This window comes from Hyla sarda, chromosome 2, assembly GCF_029499605.1.
Source record: "Hyla sarda isolate aHylSar1 chromosome 2, aHylSar1.hap1, whole genome shotgun sequence".
Lineage (NCBI taxonomy): Eukaryota > Metazoa > Chordata > Amphibia > Anura > Hylidae > Hyla > Hyla sarda.
In genome coordinates this window covers 245709815-245731559 of record NC_079190.1, presented here as the reverse complement: position 1 = coordinate 245731559, position 21745 = coordinate 245709815, and the positions used below count along the sequence as shown (strand labels likewise).

The following is a 21745-nucleotide window of genomic DNA, read 5'->3' as shown; positions in this document are numbered from 1 at the left end:
ACTCCTGCTTTGGCAGGGTACCTACCGTTTTCGGCTCTGCGGGCAGATACCTTGGCTAACGCCAAGGGGGATGCCGGGAGCATTTGTGGTCCCCTAGTAGCTTCGGCGAAAAGGGACATCGAACCTGGAACCTCACAGGTACCTTTTGGTCCGGAGGCGAAGGGTAAGGTTTGTTGGGGGGCCTCTCTCCTATCGGAGAAGGGCTTGCGATAGACCGCATCCTTTGTGCACGTTTTTTTAGTGTAACATGTTTGCACTTTTTCTTGCACTTTGGGTGAATCGAGAGCACGTTCCTCAGCTTTAAAAAAAAAAAAAATATTAAAAGTGGTTGCAGGTGGGCAGGTGTCACACAAAAAAAAAAAAAAGCTTAAAAATTACATCTGGTAAAAGTATTGTAAGGTACAGCCACACTTCCTGTGTTTGCTGTACATTTGATGCTGTGTTAATCAATGTAACTAAAGGACTAGAACAACATCAAATCCACAGCACACGTGACTTGAAAGTAAAAAAAAAGTTTTAACTATAACATTTATTACATATAGATCAAATGAACACACACATACATACATACATTTGCTATAGCATTTGCTTAATATTGATTCAGGAATCCCACTATAATAATATAACAATACTGATGACTATTTTAGACTGCAATACAAAAGACAGTACCCAACAGCAGAGTTGATTGGGCAGATGGCACATATTTTACATAACAATAGAATAGGAATACATACTTTGATGTTTCTGGAAGGCCAGCAGAAAGTTCAAGGAAGACAGATAAATAGTAGCCCCTGACAACACCATTTCCATCCTTTAGAAAAACAAAACAAAAACACACATTTAAAAAAAATTTGAGTAAAAATATGAGATATGGCTAGTAACACACTTTAATCTGAGTGAGTGTTATGTGACAAAATACAGAAAATAGCAAGAAACAATATGTGGTGACCTACGGTGATAGCGGGACCATGGGGTGTAGCGGTGTAGGTGGATGGGGCAAGATGTTATTACTCCCTAATGTTCGTGACGCCAGAGTGGTTTTTGGGTACCGGAACCACACAAACGGTACCTATCCCAATGGCTAGGCAGTGAAAGGAGAGTCCACAACCAAGTTCTGGTTTAACGGAGGCATTACTGAGTTAACACAGGTGTTATCTTCACAGCCAGGCCAGAATCCCAGAGAGGTGGCCAGGAACACAGAAGGACCTCGCAGCTTGCTGGGACCAATTATACTTGTAGTAGACTTTAGATAATTGACTTAAGACTTGGCTCGACTGTAGGCAGTGACAGCAGACATACACTTGACTTACTGGAATGACTGTAGAGTTGAGGCCTTCCAGGTGCTGGACACTAGCACTGAGATCTCTGGTGTTTGCTGGTCTCAGTAAAGAGCACAAGTGCTAAGACAGAGAACTGTAATGGCCACCCCCTTATATAGAGACGGGCAGAGCCAAAGATCACTTAGGCCCCGTCAGGTCGAGTCCCTAATTGTAGTGTAGGACAATGTCCTGTACTGGGACATTACAAATATAAACCCATCAGAAATAACAGTAAAAGCTATGACGGTCTATACTTTTGCTCTGTTAAAAGATCCAAAAACGTCAGACCCTAAAATGGCAGTTACAAAATCCCATTAATTTCTATGTGATTTTTTGAATGTCCGTTATCACCCGTTCTAGCCAGTTATGAATAACTGACGTTATTTGTGACGGAAGAAAAAAACACTAATTTTTCTTCCGTCAAAACCAACGGCAGAATAACGGCCATCAAAATTTTTATATTGAAGTCTATGGCAAATGGATGAGCCTTTAAAGTCATCTGTTTGCACCTGGTTTATGATATCAGTTATTACTTCTGAGCATGCTCAGAAGAGGCGACATCAGCAGACTCCTGCAAGGGACTACTAATATTCCCATCATGGAACAGACTGGTTTCCATGATGGGAGTAGTAGTTCCCCCAGCTGCAGGAGTCTGCCGGTGGCTGGGGAGGCTACATTAGTGTTTGTGCTACTACCCCCATCATGGAATAGTGTCTGTTCCATGTTGGGGGTAGTAGTAGAGGGCATAAGGGATTGGTCGCACCAGGTCTCACTTCTGAGACCCGATGCAATCAGCAGTTTTAAAAGGAGCGGGTGGCAAGCTGCGCTCCCCTGCGACGTACATACTACTGTGTAAACTTTCGTTTTACACTCCCCCGCCGGGAGCCCTGAATAGCCGGCACGGAGAAGCCATTAAACTACTACTTTGACTCCCAAATGTATGCCCCCCATGCATATTTATAATAAAATTAATTGGCCCCAGTGTGCTTATTTGTCCTTATTTCCCCTCCCTCTGCTCAGGAACCAGTGTCTGCGAATGAATGAAGCCGATATGTCCCACATGTAGGCCTCATTCAATCACCTCCGCTGCCCGACATGTCCAGCTGCTGTCCTGCTCCTAGCGCAATCAGCGCAACGCCGGGACATGTCTATTCTCTGCTGCTCATCTCCGTCCTGGCGGTGTGCTGATTGCGCTAGGAGCGGGGCAGCAGCGGGGACATGTTGGGCGGCTGCGGCGGTGATTGAATGAAGCCTACATGCGGGACATGTCGGCTTCATTTATTCATTCACCGCCGCTGCTGCCCTGCTCCAAGAACATGAGGAGCAGGCAGCGCGAGGGGAAATAGGGACACTGGGGGGGGGGGGGGGGGGGGGGGGAAGATAAGCACATTGGGGCCAATGAATTATTATAAACACACCAGGGCCAGTGAATTATTAAACATATGCATGGGGGGTATACATTTAGGGGTCAAATTAGTCGTTTAAATACCCCACCGGGAGCCCTGAATGGCTCCTCGGTGGCGGCCATTCAGGGCTCCCGGCGGTGAGTTTAAAAGTGAAAGTAAAACTACACTGTTCATCGCAGGCGAGCGGAGCATGCCGCCCGCTCCCCTGTTTAATAACTTCTGATCGCATCAGGTCTCAGAAGTGAGACCCAGTGCGATCACTCAGCCCATGTACTACAACCCCCATCATGAAACAGTCTGTTCCATGATGGGGGTAGTAATACAAACACTAATGTAGCCTCCCCAGCCACCGGCAGACTCCGCCGGTCAGGGAACTATTACTCCCCATCATGGAAACAAGTATTTTCCATGATGGGAGTAGTAGTAGTCCCGGCTGCGGGAGGCTGTAGGCAGAGGTGCTAGAACGGCCATAAAATAACGGTACATTACGGATGTTATAATGGTCTTAACGGATTAATATACCCGTTATTTTGACAGACGTTATTCAGCCATTAGCACCCGTTATTTCATCAGTTTCTTACAGATCCGTTAATACAGATAACGGATGTACAATAATGGGTAAATACACTATAGTGTGAAAGCAGCCTTATACTGTATCCTGTGATTAGTGGATACGTTTTTTACAACCTGGAGTTTCCCTTGAATGTTTGATCACACAATAAGATTTTACGACATTATGCAAATGGTTCCTTTAGAAATAAATATAAAAAACTTAAAATGTTGCCATGGGATGTATCAAGAGAGTAAGGCTGGGTTCACACCACGTTTTTCAAATACAGTTACCGTATACGGTTTTCCGCTAAAAAACGTATGGCAAAAACCGTATGCAACCGCATGACTCCAAATTAAAACTTATACGGTTTTTCCCCGTACGGTTCTATCCGTTTGCATCAGTTTTTGCCAACGGTTTTGCTATTTTGTTGGAATTAGTTTTCCAGCAATTTAATAAAGTTATTATTGTTCTATTGAAATTCCAAAAACATTAGAAAAACAGTGTGCAAACGTATTCTGAAATTCTGTGTACGGTTCTCATAGACAACAATGTTAAAAGAACCGCATACGGTTTTCCAACCGGAGGCAAAAACGTGGCGACAGCGTTTTTGCCTACGGTTGAAAAATTGGCAAAACCGTGTCAGAGGCAAAACGGATGCAACCGTACACAACATTTGGAATACGGTTTCGGATACGGTTGTATACGTTTTTTGTGGAAAACCGTATAAGGTTACCGTATTTGAAAAACGTGGTGTGAACCCAGCCTAATAGAGGCTTGTGAGAGGGCCATAGTTTTCCCTCAATCATTATTCAGGCCATATATGGCCAAGTATTGCAATTGCAAGTATAAGAAGGACATAGCTGAACTTGAGAGGGTTCAGAAGAGGGCGACAAACATAATTAATGGTATGAGAGGATTACAGGACCAAGACAGGTTATCAAGTTTGGGGTTATTTAGTTTTAAGAAAAGACATCTTAAGGGTGATTTGATCACAATGTACAAATGTATGAATGGACAGTACAGAGATCTTTCTATCTTTTTATACCTAGGTTGGTAACCACGACAAGGTGGCCTCTACGTCTAGAGGAAAGAAGGTTTCACCATCATTACAAACAGATTCTTTATTGTAAGAGCAGTGAGACTATGGAACTCTCTGCTGCATGATGTTGTGATGTCTGACTCAAAAAAACAAGTCAAGGGGGGTCTGGATGTTTTTCTGGAAAAATATATTACAGAGTACAGATACTAGATCTATAGGGACAGAACTTTGATCCAGGGATTTATTCTGATTGCCATACTGGAGTCGGGAAGGAATTTTTCCTCTGTCATGGGGCAATTGGCATTAGCCAAATTTTTTTTATTTTTTATTTCTTTTGGCCTTCCTCTGGATTTTTTAACAAAAAAAAAGATCAACTGATTGCATTGCTTGGCCCCAGGGCATTAAAAAGCATTTTTCGTGCAAAAAAAAAAGTTAGTTTGTTCTCAAAACAGGTGGTTCTTTAAGACGGAATCTTGCGCACTATATGTGGCAGGAGTAAGTTGTGTTAACTCACCGGATAAACCTTTAGTCTCCAACAGAGGCCTGACACTTGTAAAGGAGGACTGTATACAGGGTCAGCACGCTGGCGTAGAGTGCTGCAGAGAGAATACAAACTGTCATTATAAAATAAGTTAAAGGAGAAATGCGGCGCTAAACTTTTAACTTTCCCTGTGCACAGGATGCAACAACTAGAGGGAAAAAAATACACCTTTTACTCTTCTTCCTACATTCCACCGTTGTGCTGGTATCGACGTCCCATTCCTCCGGTCAGTGTATCGCCAGCAATGTCCTGCACTTGGCAAGTGATAGGCTGAGCGCACTGTCATGTAAGGGGCCGGCCCAAGCGCTCAGCCTATCACCAGCCAAGGCGGGACATCGCTGAGGCTGGCAATATGCTGCCCGCAGTGTGACATTCTGAGCCTAAGAAGCAGGGAGCAGAGCAGTGCCGGAGGAACAGGACGTCGATACCGGCACAACGGTGGAACATAGGAAGGAGAGTTAAAGTTTTTTTTGTTTGCTTTTGCAGCCCAGGCACAAGGAAAGTTAAAAGTTTTTCTCCTTTAAAGAGCTTGTTCACAAAAGCTTCACTGAAATACTTAAAAAAAAAAAATAATTTAATAAGTAATAACATTTATGACTTCTACTCAGATTCTTTAGCTACTAATGGTCAATTACCCTAATACAGATACTTTACATTCTCAAGCAGGCAAGTTCACATGCCAGATACTTGTAAAAAGCTTTCTGACTGAATTGTCTCTCCTACTTGTTAGGGAAATCCAATTACTAAAGTGAAGCATCATGGGAAATCTTAGCCATGTCAAGTCATTGCTGTCCTTACAATCCTCAGTCCACAAACTAACACTGTAAACAAAACAATAACATAAAATCACTTCTAATGACAGAATCCAAGACCAATCACCAACTACTACCAAGCCCATAGTGACCTACATGACCTGACTGTATTGGCATGGTGACCCGCTTGAGTCACCCACCCAGCATAAATTAACAGGTCAATGGCATAATCCTTGCGACAGAAGACCATTAACTTCTAGGTGGGCTAGTTTTCCATCTTCAGCAATAGACATTTTATTTTATATGCTATAACGTTTCTTACCATTTGGTTATTCAAGTAATTTATGCTTTTTTTCTGCTATATATAAAGCTTTACTTTTAAAGTCATCATACACTGCTCAAAAAAATAAATAAAGGGAACACTTAAACAACACAATGTAACTCCAAGTCAATCACACTTCTGTGAAATCACACTGTCCACTCAGGAAGCAACACTGATTAACAATCAATTTTGCATGCTGTTGTGCAAATGTAACAGATAAGTGGAAATTATAGGAAATTAGCAAGACACCCCCAATAAAAGGAGTGGTTCTGCAGGTGGTGACCACAGACCACTTCTCAGATCCAATGCTTCCTGGCTGATGTTTTGGTCACTTTTGAATGCTGGCAGTGCTTTCACTCTAGTGGTAGCATGAGACGGAGTCTACAACCCACACAAGTGGCTCAGGTAGTGCAGCTCATCCAGGATGGCACATCAATGCTAGCTGTGGCAAGAAGGCTTGCTGTGTGTCAGCGTAGTGTCCAGAGCATGGAGGCACTACCAGGAGACAGGCCAGTACATGAGGAGACGTGAAGGAGGCTGTAGGAGGGCAATAACCCAGCAGGACCGCTATCTCTGCCTTTGTGCAAGGAGGAGCACTGCCAGAACCCTGCAAAATGACCTCCAGCAGGCCACAAATGTGCATGTGTCCACTCAAAAGGTCAGAAAGACTCCATGTGGATGGCATGAGGGCCCGACGTCCACAGGTGGAAGACGTTTGGCATTTGCCAGAGAACACAAAGATTGGCAAATTTGCCACTGGTGCCATGTGCTCTTCACAGATTAAAGCCGGTTCACATTGAGCATATGTGACAGACGTGACAGAGTCTGGAGATGCCGTGGAGAGAACGTTCTGCTGCCTGCAACATCCTCCAACATGACTGGTTTGGCGGTGGGTTATTAATGGTGTGGGGTGGCATTTCTTTGAGGTGCCGCACAACCCTCCACGTGCTTGCCAGAGGTAGCCTGACTGCCATTAGGTACCGAGATGAGATCCTCAGACCCCTTGTGAGACCATATGGTGCGGATGCCCTGGGTTCCTTCTAAAGCAAGACAATGCTAGACCTCATGTGGCTGGAGTGTGTAAGCAGTTCCTGCAGGAAGAAGGCATTTATCCTATGGACTGGCCCACCCGTTCCCCAGAAGTGAATCCGAATGAGCACATCTGGAACATCATGTCTCGCTCCATCCACCATGTTGCACCACAGACTGTCCAGGAGTTGGGGGATGCTTTAGTCCAGGTCTGGGAGGACATCTCTCAGGAGACCATCCGCCACCTCATCAGGAGCATGCCCAGACGTTGTAGGGAGGTCATACGGGCACATGGAGGCCACACACACTACTCATTTTGACTTGTTTTAAGGACATTACATCAAAGTTGGCTCAGCTGTAGTGTGGTTTTCCACTTTAATTTTGAGTGTGACTCCATATCCTGACCTCCATGGGTTGATAAATTTGATTTCCCTTGATAATTTGTGTGTGATTTTGTTGTCAGCACATTCAACTTTGTAAAGACGAAAGTATTTCATACGATTAGTTCATTCATTCAGATCTAGGATGTGTTATCCTAGTGTTCCCTTTATTTATTTTTAAGCAGGGTTTTTAAGAGGCACTACAGTTGTTATTAAATCCGTTACTCTGGTGGAATTTTTTTTTAAATCAACTGGTTTCGGAAAGTTAAACAGATTTGTAAATTACTTCTAATAAAAAATCTTTACAATTTCAGTACTTTTTAGCAGCTGTATGCGACAGAGGAAATTCTTTTCTTTTTCAATTTCTTTTTTTGTCTTGTACACAGTGCTCTCTGCTAACACCTGTTGCCCATATCAGGAACTGTCCAGAGAAGGAGAAAATCCCCATTGCAACCTATGCTGCTCTGGACAGTTCCTGACACGGACAGATGTGTCAGCAGAGAGCACTGTGGACAAGACCAAAAAGAAATTCAAAAAGTAAAGAATTTCCTCTGTAGCATACAGCTGCTAAAAGGTACTGGAAGGGTAAAGATTTTTTAATAGACGTGATTTACAAATCTGTTTAACTTTATGGCACCAGTTGATTTAAAGTTTTCCACCGGAGTACTCATTTAATATATAATGCAGTGATTTACCAATTATTAGAGAATACTACAAAAGGTTAGTGTGTTTTTTCTGTTTACTTGTTATAGGTAGAAAACTAAGCCCAAAACAATGTGTGCCAACCAGTGTGCCTCCAGCCATTGCAAAACTACAACTCCAAGCATGCCTGGACATGCTGGTAGTTGTAGTATTGCACAGCTGGTGGCACACTGATTGGGAAACATTGATTGAAAACATCAATACATTTACGGCTATATCCTTAAGTTGCTCTATAACCAGTTATTGCTAGGTCTTTTCCCAGCTACTTGACTATGGAGATTGTATATCATCTAAACCCACACCATGGAGCACTTTGCTTTTACCCATCATGAGATGTGTCTTGTGTGACACCTTGGCATTGAGACCTTTTTGTAGGCTATCAGTTGGAATTTGCATCAACAAGGGGATGGTTTGATTTTAATTACTGATAGATTTCAACTGTTGTCTTGGCTTTCCATGCCTTTTTGCACCTCCCTTTCTTCATGTGTTCAATACTTTTTCCCTGCGTGATTTTACATTATTGCTTTCTTTGTATGTATGGATTACTTTGGTAGTTACCAACATCTAGTGAAAATTTTACATTATTATTATACTCAAATATATTTAGGGAGAAAAATGGTGACGTGTTCAATACTTCTTTTAGCGGTGCATGGTGCTTTTAATAATACTTTTCATCACTGCAAAACTGCAGCATGAGTTGCATATACAAACATGAGGCATCTATAGTGTGATAATAATGTGGCTTTGAGAGAATAGAGAATAAGCAAAAATTACTGTGGGACTTTTTGCAGTCTGTGCCACTTGTGCCAAGGGGGCAGGAAGAGGGACATAGCTTTTGCATGTATAGAATGTGGCCTCGCCACGTGACTTGCCACAATTTGCACCTGCATGCAAGAAAAAAATTGTTGCAGAAATTTATGCCAGCTCAGAGCTTGCCTAGATTTGTACACCTGCCACATGGACAGCTTTAGGGACGCTGAATTTACTAAAAAGGTGTACGCCCCTCTGTATAGTCAGCACAGCAAACATGAGCTGAGCCGTATATAAGACCAGCCAATGAAAAGGCTGCACTTAGTAAATCTCCCGAGATGTGTTAAGGGATGTACACTGGAAGATGTGCTTCTTTTGCCAGTCTGAATTAACCAAGCATTGCAGTCATCTACCCAGCATTTTATATCGTAGGATTTTTAATGTTTAGGAACCTATTTCATTGATAATTTCTAGATTTTTGAGAGGTTTGCCTTAAGCATTGATAAAAAGATAAAAAAATATATACTAGAGCAAGCAGATTACACAGTAACAAATAATTGGGGAAAGATTGTGTACAAAATACATATCTGAGCTTATGAACATATGACACACAAATAACATCCATTTTTCACACTGTTTTCTGTTAGGAGAGAAAATTGCAGTCTGATTGTATAGATTGCAGCGGACAGCCCTGCGTCTGAAATAATAAAGGTTTATTTGGCTATGAAAGATGATCCGTTCCAACCAATATTTTCAATGGGAATCTCCACTTCAGCCAGCATGCCATGAGTTCAGAATTGAATAATGTTGATAGATCTACTTTCAAGATAAAGCAATAGAGCTGTAAATGTTTGCACACTGCAACAAAGCTGTGGAGGTTTCTTTATTTGATGCAAATATAATACTGCTTTGCCATCTGGGTTTATTGGATATCAAAGTTGGGATGTGTCATTAAACTGCTGCATTTCACACTTTTAGAACTGAAATTTGTAATATCGTAAAATTGGTTAATATGTACATAACACACCTACAATGAGAGGGAGGAAAGTACTATTTTCAGATTTACTGAAGTGTTTGCATCTAGACCTTGTTGTAAAATGGAGCACAATTTGGCATATCTTATTATAGGCAGCTTTATGCATTTTAAGGATCACTCCCGAATTCCCGCCCCTCCCAGGCAGCTTTACCTCCCGGCTAGGATGCTGTTCCAGTACTCCTTCATACCTACATGACTGCATCTGAATCCTTCGGCTAGGATGCTGTGTGGGTCAGAAGTCACTTTCCTTGTTGATCTCTATAAGACACTTTATACCAGTCCTATTGAGATGCACAGAAGCACTAGGAGACATGAATCAATACTGTCTGATTCATCATTGGTGACGTTTCAGACACACAAGATGTATTTTTGGACAATTTTATAATGCTGGTGCACGTTCTTTGGTAAATATCTCCCGTTGGGACATGTGCCAATATTCACATCAACTCTCTTCCATTGTTTTGTGTGCCTTACAATTGAAATACCTTAAATTTTTGTCCACACGCTTAATATGTGTGCACGAAACTAGAACTTATAGATGGGAACACTCACTTTTTAATATGTGGACAATATGTATCAGTCAGAAATATAAAAAAAAAAAAAAAAAAAAAGGAAGATCCAGCACAGATTTCCGAAAACAAACGATCCAGTCTTTATTGATTAAAAGGAAAAGTGATGTGTTTCAAGTGCTAGTATTCACTCTTAGTGAACATACCTCTTATATGGAGAACCATGTGTTCACCACAGGGGAAAACACTCTGTGGAGGAGACATGAGTTAAAGGGGTATTCCGGGCAAAAACATTTTATCCCCTATCCAAAGGATAGGGGGATAAGATGTCTGATCGCGGAGGGCCCACTGCTGAGAACCCCCCCCCCCCCCCCCCCGCAATCTCCCTGTAGCACCCACATTCTATGCGGGTGCTGAATCTCCAATTTCGGAAACCTCCCCAGTGCCGGAAACCTAGAGGTTTCCGAAAATGGAGATTCAGCACCCGCATAGAATGCGGGTGCTACAGGGAGATTGCGGGGGGTCTCAGCCGCGGGCCCCCCGCGATCAGATACCATATCCCCTATCCTTTGGATAGGAGATAAAATATTTTTGCCCGAAATACCCCTTTAACCATTTACAGACATTTCCCAGTAAAATCCATACATGTACAATTAATTAAAATGTCTGACACTCTTAAATAGTATTACACTTATGTTACCGGCATATATTAAATATCTTGTAAATAACTACAGCAGGAACGCCGGTAATGTGAACTAGCACATACAAGAAATATCAAAATACACTATTATGACTATGGGCAAATACAAATAGGAGGTGTCATATAGGTCTCATAAGTAAATAAACGGAGGAAAAGTCCAATAAACAGATGAAACACAAATAAAAAATCAAATAAAAAAAAACACAGCCGAAAACACCCATGAGGACTCGATAATGAAGTAAAACCTCTTGACATCTATTTAAACCCTGCAGTACCAGTGTTTCCTATCTGATTAGCCAAAAGACTTCTCTGTTCAACAGCCGTTGCCTATGGTTACCTCCCCGAACTGGCAAATTAACTCTCAATAGCAGTGAGTCTCATCGTTGAATAATCACCAGCATGTGATGTTGCGTGTTGTGAAACTGCCGATGCATCCTTAGAGTTAAAGTGAACAATATCTGAAAAATGTCTCCTGATGCATGTTTTGAGTGGATTAGTAGTACAACTTACAAATTGTAATTTGCATGATGTACATCACCATTAAAAAGAAAACAAATTGTGTTTTAATAAATAATTAACCCCTTAACGACGCAGGACGTATATTTAAGTCCTGCGCCGGCTCCCGTGATATGAAGCGGGATCGCCCCGCGTCGATCGCGGCGATGTGCGGTATTAACCCTTTAGAAGCGGCGGTCAAAGCTGACCGCCGCTTCTAAAGTGAAACTGAAAGTGACCCGGCTGCTCAGTCGGGCTGTTCGGGACCGCCGCGGTGAAATCGTAGCGTCCCGAACAGCTGACCGGACACCGGGAGGGCCCTTACCTGCCTCCTCGGTGTCCGATCGACGAATGACTGCTCCGTGCCTGAGATCCAGGCAGGAGCAGTCAAGCGTCGATGATGCTGATCACAGGCGTGTTAATACACGCCAGTGATCTGTGTAAAAGATCAGTGTGTGCAGTGTTATAGGTCCCTATGGGACCTATAACACTGCAAAAAAATAATTGTAAAAAAAAAAAAAAGTGTTAATAAAGGTCATTTAACCCCTTCCCTAATAAAAGTTTAAATCACCCCCCTTTTCCCATAAAAAAAATAAAACAGTGTAAAAAAAAAAAATAAATAAACATATGTGGTATCGCCGGGTGCGTAAATGTCCGAACTATAAAAATATATAATTAAACAGCACGGTCAATGGCGTACGCGCAAAAAAATTCCAAAGTCCAAAAAAGCGTATTTTGGTCACTTTTTATACCATTAAAAAAATGAATAAAAAGTGATCAAAAAGTCCGATCAAAACAAAAATCATACCGATAAAAACTTCAGATCACGGCGCAAAAAATGAGCCTCATACCGCCCTGTACATGGAAAAATAAAAAAGTTATAGGGGTCAGAAGATGACATTTTTAAACGTATAAATTTTCCTGCATGTAGTTATGATTTTTTCCAGAAGTGCGACAAAATCAAACCTATGTAAGTAGGGTATCATTTTAACCGTATGGACCTACAGAATAATGATAAGGTGTAATTTTTACCGAAATATGCACTGCGTAGAAACGGAAGCCCCCAAAAGTTACAAAATGGCGTTTTTTTTTTCGATTTTGTCGCACAATGATTTTTTTTTCCTTTCGCCGTGCATTTTTGGGTAAAATGACTGTCACTGCAAAGTAGAATTGGCGACGCAAAAAATAAGCCATAATATGGATTTTTAGGTGGAAAATTGAAAGGGTTATGATTTTTAAAAGGTAAGGAGGAAAAAACGAAAGTGCAAAAACGGAAAAACCCTGAGTCCTTAAGGGGTTAAAGACCAAGCCAATTTTCACCTTAAGGACCAGAGCATCTGACCACTGTGACTTTACGCATTAATAACTCTGGGATGCTTTTACTTAGGAATTTGATTCAAAGATTGTTTTTTTTTTTTTGTGACATTCTACTTTATCATAGTGGTAAATTTTCGTCGATACCTGCATCATTTCTTCTGAGTATGGAAATACCCCTTGTGTGGATGTAAAGTGCTCTGCTGGAGCACTACAATGCTAAGAGAAGGAGCCAAATTTGAAAGCAAATTTTGCTGAAATTGTTTTTGGGGGGCATGTCTCATTTAGGAAGCCCCGGACAGCAAAAAACACCACAAATGGCATACTATTTTGGAAACAACACCCCTCAAGCAACATAACAAGGGGTACAGTGAGCCTTTACACCCCACAGGTGTTTTTCATTTTCACATCTAACTTTAGCGGACATTTGTCAAAGTAGATTTTTTCACTAAAATGCAGGTGCTACCCCAAATGAAAAATCCTCCCAAAATACCCATATGTGGATGTAAAAAGTGCTCTGTGGGTGAACTACAATGCTCAGAAGAGAAGGAGCACCATTGGGCTTTTGGAATTTGTTGGGAATGGAAGTCAAGTAATTTACAAAGCCTCCATGCTACCAGAACAATGGACACCCCGCATGTGACCCTATTTCTGAATGCAGTGAGCATTTACACCACACTGGCGTTTGACAGATCTTTGGAACTTGGAACAGAAGGCTGTGCAAATGAAAAGTTTAGTTTTTCATTTTCATGGACCACTGTTCAAAAAGTCTGTCAGACACCTGTGGGGTGTAAATGCTCACTGCACCCCTTGTTACATTCCTTAAGGGGTGTAGTTTCCAAAATGGGGTCACATGTGGGGGGGGCACTGTTCTGGCAGCATAGGGACTTTGTAAATGCACATGGCCTTCAATTCCAGACTTCCCTTCTGAGCCCTATAGTGCGCTCACAGAGCACTTTACGTCCACACATGGGGTATTTATATACTCAGAAGAAATAGTATTATAAATTATGGGAGGGGGGGGGGCTTTTTTCCTATTACCCCCTGTGAAAATTAAAAATTTGGGATAACACCAGCATTTTAGTGAAAATCTTTTAAAAAAATTCATTTTCACTCCCAACTTTAATAGAAAATCTTCAAACATCTGTGGGGTGTTAAGGCTCACTATACCTCTTGTTACGTTCCGTGAGGGTTTTTTAAAAGACTTTTAATAAAAGTTATCTTTTATAAATTTAAGTGGAGTTAACTTGGCTCTTTGTATAGCGTAAAGTGTCTGGTCATACCAAGTTGTTATTACATTTAATTAAAATGAGAGTCTAATAGTTGCCGCACTAGCATGTATGGTTATAGAGGCAACGGCAGGTATAGCTGGTTGGAGCTATATAGTGTAATGTGGTTCCGTAAGGGGTGTAGTTTCCAAAACAGAGTCACATGCAAGTTTTTTTTTTTTTTTTGCACTGTTACGATCAGCCACCCCTGCGCAAATCACCTCAAATGTACATGGTGCTCTCACTCCTGAGCCTTGTTGTGCGCCCGCTGAGCATTTTACATCCACATATGAGGTATTTCCGTACTCAAAAGAAATTGAGTTACAAATTTTGGGGGTCTTTTTTTCCTTTTACCTCTTGTGAAATTGAAACTCATGGGGCAACACAAGCATGTTTGTGTAAAAAAAAAAAAAAAATAATAATTATAACATGCTGGAGTAGACCCCAACTTTACCTCTCTCCGAAGTGAGAGCACGCCATGCGCATTTGAGGCCTAAATTAGGGATTTGCATAGGGTAGAACCCGGATGCAATAATTACACTTGCCTCAGATATAAAAAATTACCCTACGACAGTGTTTCCCAAACAGGGTATCTCCGGCTGTTGCAAAACTTAGAGCATGCCTGGACAGTCAATGAATGTCCGGCAATACTGGGAGGAGTTGTTTTGCAACATCTGGAGGCTCCATTTTGGATATGAAACTTGCAGCGAGAAACTCACTATAAACCCCCACCCGTGTGAATGTACCCTGTACATTTACATGGGGGATGGCAAACCTCCAGTAGGGACACCCCCCACAGCAGGAGTCCTGGTGGCACCTCACTCCTGCTGCTAAAGAGTGATCGGCACCTATCCCCCTTTTTTTTCCGGGTCACCGGGGACCCAGGATTCGCCGACATGGGGTGGGTTTGCATTATTGCCTCAGGACCCCCCCAGGAGTTTGCATGGGGTTCCTGCTGAATTGTTTCAGGACGATCGTGTGGTGGCACCTCACTCCTGCTGCTAAAGAGTTTTTTTTCAGGACCCCCAGGGGTTTGCACGGGGTGCTTGCTGAATGATTTCAGCAGGCATCCCGGTCCGGTCCCCGCTCGGGTACGCCCTTGGTCCTTAAGTGGTTCATAATCATGATTATATATTTCTGCAGATGTTCGGGGTATGTGGAATAAACTGAAAGGAACCAAACAAGTGCTGACTGCGCCAAATCGTGTGGAATAACAGAATATAACGAGGTGACATCTGCTGTCACCCATGAGCAATGACTGTTCCATGCAAAATCACACAGTCCAGAAAGCAAATGCTTGGTACCGTTAATATATCCGGTAGTTGAGGGACAAGGGGCTGAAGCAAACTATTCACCTAGGCTGACAAGATCTCATTAAGAGAACCTATGCCTGCTACAATGGGGGGGGGGGGGAGATGTTTTTGTAAATTTGGGGGAGTGAATAGTAAGTGGCTGTAACAGGGCATTCCACTTTCATATATTCAGCCTGTTAAGTTGTAAAGAAATCGTCTGACCAAAATTCACAATTTCAGTTAGTTCCTGACTAAAGATGGTAGAGGGGTTGATGGAAAGATGTGTGTATGTGTTCGAATCAGACAGTAATTCTATATTCAATTTTTGGTTTAGTCCCAAATCTAACAAAACACCCCTTATCTGCTTCACGTCCCACTAAAAAGGGTGGGGGTAGTTTTGTTAGATGCAGGTCTATCCTTCGTCGTTGCTATGCGCTGCACGGCGCATGACGTCAGTGCGCCGCGCATAGCAACGACGCAGGGGACGCACGCCGGAGGCCTGCAGCAGCGCGGACCCGACCCAGGTAATTATGCCACCGGGGATGGGGGGAGGCAACGGGGCAGCGGCGCCGGCAAATGGTGCCGCTGCCCCTTCTCTCCCCCTGGCTGTCGGCGCCTCTTCTCTCCCCCTGGCTATCGGCGCCGGCAATGGGGCGCCGGTACCGATAGTCAGGGGGACAGAACAGGCAGCGGCGCTGATAGCCAGGGGGAGAGAAGGGCCGGCAGCAGGGCTCTAGACCCCAGGAAAGGCAGGGGGAGAGAAGCGGGCAGCGACGGCCTCTCTCCCCCTGCCTTTCCTGGGGATGTATCGGGGTATACACGCGCACACACGCACCCTCATTTTACCATGGATATTTGGGTAAAAAACTTTTTTTACCCAAATATAGGCGTGTTATAGGCCGGTGCGTGGTATACCCCGATAAATACGGTAATTTACTAATCTGTTTAACTTTCTGGAGCCAGTTGATATATAAAAAAAAAATTTTTCCTGGATAACCCTGGATAACCCTAAAAAAAGTCAAGGGGTTTTACTTCATTATTGAGTCCTCATTGGTGTTTTCGGCTGTGTTTTGAATTAGATTTTTTATTTCATCTGTTTATTGGACTTTTCCTCCATTTATTTACGTATGAGACCTATATGACACCTCCTATTTGTATTTGCCCATAGTCATAATAGTGTATTTTGATATTTCTTGTATGTGTATGTTCACATTACAAGCGTTCCTGCTGTAGTTATTTACAAGATATTTAATATATGCCAGTAACAGAAGTGTAATACTATTTAAGATTGTCAAAGACATTTTAATCAATTGTACATGTATGGATTTTACTGGGATATGTCTGTAAAGGGTTAACTCACGTATCCTCCATAGTGTTTTCACCTGTGGTGAACACATGCCTCTCCATATGTATACAGTCACTGCCGTAAATGTTGGCACCCCTGAAATTTTTCTGGAAAATGAAGTATTTCTCACAGAAAAGGATTACAGTAACACATGTTTTGCTATACACATGTTTATTCCCTTTGTGTGTATTGGAACTAAACCAAAAAAGGGAGGAAAAAAAAGCAAATTGGACATAATGTCACAACAAACTCCACGAATGGGCTGGAAAAAATTATTGGCACCCTTAACTTAAAGGGGTAGTCCAGTGGTGAAAAACTTATCCCCTATCCTAAGGATAGGGGATAAGTTTGAGATCGCGGGGGGTCCGACCGCTGGGGCCCCCTGCGATCTCTCTGTACGGGGCCCCGGCTCTACGCCGAGATAGCGGGTGTCGACCCCCGCACGAGGCGGCGGCCGACACGCCCCCTCAATACATCTCTATGGCAGAGCCGGAGATTGCCGAAGGCAGCGCTTCGGCTCTGCCATAGAGTTGTATTAAGGGGGCGTGTCGGCCGCCGCATCGTGCGGAGGTCGACATGCCCCCTTCCTGCGGGCTGTCGGGGCTCCGTACAGGAGATCGCAGGGGGCCCCAGCGGTCGGACCCCCCGCGATCTGCAACTTATCCCCTATCCTTAGGATAGGGGATAAGTTGCTCACCACTGAATCACCACTGGACTACTCCTTTAATATTTGGTTGCACACCCTTTGAAAAAAAATAATTGAAATCAGTCACTTCCTATAACCATCAATAAGCTTCTTACACCTCTCAGCCGGAATGTTGGACCACTCTTCCTTTGCAAACTGTCTCTCTTATTGGAAGGGCGCCTTTTCCCTAACAGCAATTTTAAGATCTCTCCACAGATGTTCAATGGGATTTAGATCTGGACTTAGATCTTCCCTTTCTTTGTATCCTGTCTTTTGGTGCTACCTAGCACTTATCCGAGCTGAGGAACAGGTTTACACGGTGGGCTGAAGAGTAACTTTATCTCTGTGCAGTCAGAAAAAGTAGGCGCTTTGGTGTACAACAAAAACTAATATAATTGGTTGTGTAAATAAGGTGCAGTAACCACTCGATATTGGTACGATGACCAATAATAAATTCCCCCAGTGAGTTCTGGTCCACATAGCAGTAACTGCGGGATGCATAGAGCCATGTGGGCATGTAGCAGGAGTGGAAGGGTGCCTTAACTGGAAAGTAAAGCTGGCCAGCAAAAGAAGCATCAGGACACATGACTAAGCATCGTTTGTCCATTAAACTTTTTTTTTGCCACTCATGCAACCAACAAATAACCAGTTTAAAAAAAAATGCTATGAAATTCTCTACAATTTTGGTGTGGAAAGAACAGTTGCCATAAAAAGTCAGGCAGGTCTAAAGATGTACCACTACAGATCTTCCCTCTCAGAAATTCTGCCATGTGCAAAGTGCAGCAGAACCCCACTGAATGGGGCTTTAGACTGCCTAGACTTAAAAATGCTGCTGCAAAGTCATCATTGTTACATTTCATATGATCACACTAGTCCACAAATAATAAAACAGCAAGTACATACAAAAGAAAGGCACAATACTGACAACACAACATCACATGGTGCTTGACAGCATCAAAAGTAATATTTCCTTGCAATGCAAATGGGGTTTTGATACCTAGGAAAGGTAAAGATACATATACAGTATAAAACTAACTAACTATTTCAACCAACACAGTAGAAAATAGAATACCTGAAGTTTTCCAGCACAAAGGTAGTTGAATCATAGGAAGGAACAAGTTCACTGCAACAAAGAAGCAAGCAGGTGAGCTAAAATGGCATATAATGCGTTTATATACACTATGTATGCTTCTAAAGTATGTATAATACAACTAAGACACTTGGAGCTTCTTCATAGATCCATAGATCATATATGCAGCCAGAGGAGTTACTCAAAACTCCTGATAGATATGCAAGATATGTAAAAGGGCCTCCGTTTGCCATGGTCAATGTCGAATACTGCTCTCATCTTCAGTGGAAGTGCTTCAAGGCCCTCAGACACCATTACTTGACTACCACTTTTAACTCTTGTGGCATTAATATATTAATAAACATATAAATTAGTAAAACAGTGTCCTGTGTATTGGTTAGTAAATGTGTCCATGTGGGAATTATACTCGGTTTTAAGGTGAAAGAAATAAAGTAGTGTTTTTAGGGGTGAGAGGGGTTGAGGGGGGGGGGGGGTGGTGGTCTTTAGTTTTGGGTTTTCCCTAAAGGAACGTTTCCCTTGGAGGGTTAGTTATTGTTATAGTGTGTATTGGTTCCAGACAACATATCCTCACTTAACATCCTTGACATGTGCAGAGGAATTAGAGACATGTCAGCCTTTTTGTCTCTAACTTCTTTATAAACAAATGTCTATTATTCACTTAGAGGTCAGGATGTGGGAATTTAGGGCAGTCTAACAATAAGTATCAGGCACTTGGTCTACACCAATGGTATGGGAGCTACTTTATCAATACATACTGTGAGAACTGAAGAGATATTACAGGGACTTTGGGGAGGGGGAAACAAGCCCAGTGATCACCATTACAGTATTTCCAGAATCTCCTATTTCACCTAAACTGCTTAAAGGAACAGTGTCACATTTATTTTAATTAATGGAATTATAGTATGAAGGATATATACACATATATATATATATATATATATATATTATTTTTTTTTTTTTTTTTCTGTATTTAAGTTTATTTAATATTTAGAAGGTGTATTATGGGGGCTGCCATTTCCAGAGCAAGTGTGCTGACGTCACTTTACCACACCAGCAGGTTTACTTACATTATGTCATTCCTGAGCATGCGCTTGATCATGCGCAAAGGACAGCGTCTGGTAGCTTTCCTTTAGTCCCCTGCAGGCTCTGTACAGAGGACTTGCAGAGTACAGGGGGAAAAAAATCTAAGGGGAGCTGGTGGCCATTTTACTGAGGTCGGGAAGCCACCACTGTGATCAGAGGGAGACTTCCAGACACTGAGCTGTGGAGGAAGGCTCAGGACTCACCTCACTGACTGCTGCAGCGACGGGATCGGGAGCAGCAGGGTGGGGAGACTGGAAACAACCCCAGGCAGTGTTATAGGATCAAGAGAGTGGGGGGGGACTTGAAACAGATGGAGGCTGTAAAAGGACCAGGAGAGGCGAGACTGGAGGAGCAGAGTCATACTAGGTGTTTGCTGACCGTGATGGAAGAATCTGTACCAGCACACACACTCCGCTCTGCTGTGTTTACATATCCAACTCTTGCAGGTAAAAGGTTTCTCCTTGGTGGTGAGGGCTGCCTATAGTCTGGTGATAGGGGGTGAGCTGCCAGCTGGGAGGTCGGTGCAGTGTTTATGTGGCCCTCCTGTGGTGGAGAAGTGAATCACAAGGGGGGAGTTGTGTCACACAACTTTTCTCAGGCTTTCCCAGCCTGAGAAAGCTGTGTTTGACATTCAGACTCAGTTTAAATGACTTATGGCCCTGTAATGATTACAGGGTCTGACTGTCACACACAGCTTTCTCAGGCTTCTGAATGGCACATGATCTGCTTAGTACCGACATTTCTAGCCATTCAGGTGCCGGGAAAATCTGGGTGTGACAGTAAGGCCCTTTAATCATTACACAGCCATGAGTAATCACAGCGTCTGACTGTCACACACAACTTTCCAATAGCTTCTGAATGGCAAGGAATGTGTCAGTGCTAGTCAGATCATGTGCCATTCAGAAGCCTGAAAAAGCTGTGTGTGACATTCAGACTGTAATGACTCATGGCTCTGTAATAATTACAGGGTCTGACTGTCACACACAGCTTTCCGAGGCTTCTGAATGGCACATGATCTGTTCTATAACGTCTTATCCTCCAGTCACCTCCAAACCTGCAGCCAGTGTGCTAATGTTGCATCACATCTCATCCTCCAGTCAGACCTCCACAGCTGTACTCACTATTCTGCTGTTCTATAACATCTTATCCTCCATTAATCTCCAAAGCTGCAGTCAGTATTCTAATGTTACATCACATCTTATCCTCCAGTCACCTACAGAGCTGTACTCCTTATTCTGCTGTTATATAATGGTTTATCCACTAGTCACTTCAAGAGCTGTACTCACTATTCTGCTTTTACATCATGTCTTAGGCTATGTTCACATGTATGAATTTGCATGGCGGATGTTTCCTGCATGAAAATTCCGTTTTCTGCCTCCACAGAAAAAATGAACTTGCTCTTTCATTCTGCAGACACCACACGGAATGCATAACCGTTTATGAGACAGCATATACCTGTGCAGTTTGGAGGATGTCCGCACAGAGATTCTCCGTGCGGACATTCCCTAGTGTGAACATACCCTTAGTCTGCAATGACATCCAGTAGTCTGTTCTTCGCCACTCTTTGTGCACCATTTTATTTGTGTCTACAGTGAAACTGAAAAAAACTACAAAAGTCCCCTCCCCCTCCCCTCTCATGCACACAGACAAAAGAGGAAGGTAGACGAGCAAGACCAGGTTTTCAGCAGTCTATTCACAAGCTGCTTGCCTTCCCCAAAGTATAAATATGACAAATAACTACTTTTGGTGACACATTCCCTTTAATGGTGGAAAGGATGAGCTGGTTTGGAATGGCTGTAAAAGGACGCATGCTGTTTAGCACTTACAACTCAGTGGAAGTTATGTAAGCTTACTATGAAATAGGAAACAAGTACTCCATGTTTTTTACCTTGTGAAATCTGGTGGTACTGGAGTGGTGACAAAGGAAGCCATGGGTTTTCTATGAACTTGCTGAAACATCATTAGAATCTCTGGGCTCTTTGAGATAAGTTCACTTTTACTGCAAGATCGAAGCTGCAAAATAAAGGTAGCTAAGCACATAAGAAGCTTAGTGAATCTTAATAAGCAATACTACAGCATTTCTGTATGAGGTTTCATTACATCAAATATGTGCAAGATACTGGGCCTCATTTACT

At 42.7% G+C, this 21745-nt stretch overlaps 1 protein-coding gene across 4 annotated transcripts in view; it reads right to left on the bottom strand.

The window, feature by feature from the left end:
- The window catches only part of TRIM37 (tripartite motif containing 37), a 212303-nt gene that overhangs the window by 143357 nt on the left and 47201 nt on the right, over window positions 1-21745 (bottom strand). For all 4 annotated transcript variants that reach the window (XM_056556846.1, XM_056556847.1, XM_056556848.1 and 1 more), the window contains 4 exons: window positions 21499-21623; window positions 18510-18560; window positions 4832-4913; window positions 735-811 (listed from right to left, as the gene is read on the bottom strand). In XM_056556846.1, coding sequence (XP_056412821.1) covers window positions 735-811; window positions 4832-4913; window positions 18510-18560; window positions 21499-21623 — 335 coding nt within the window. The remainder of the gene's footprint in view (window positions 1-734; window positions 812-4831; window positions 4914-18509; window positions 18561-21498; window positions 21624-21745) is intronic.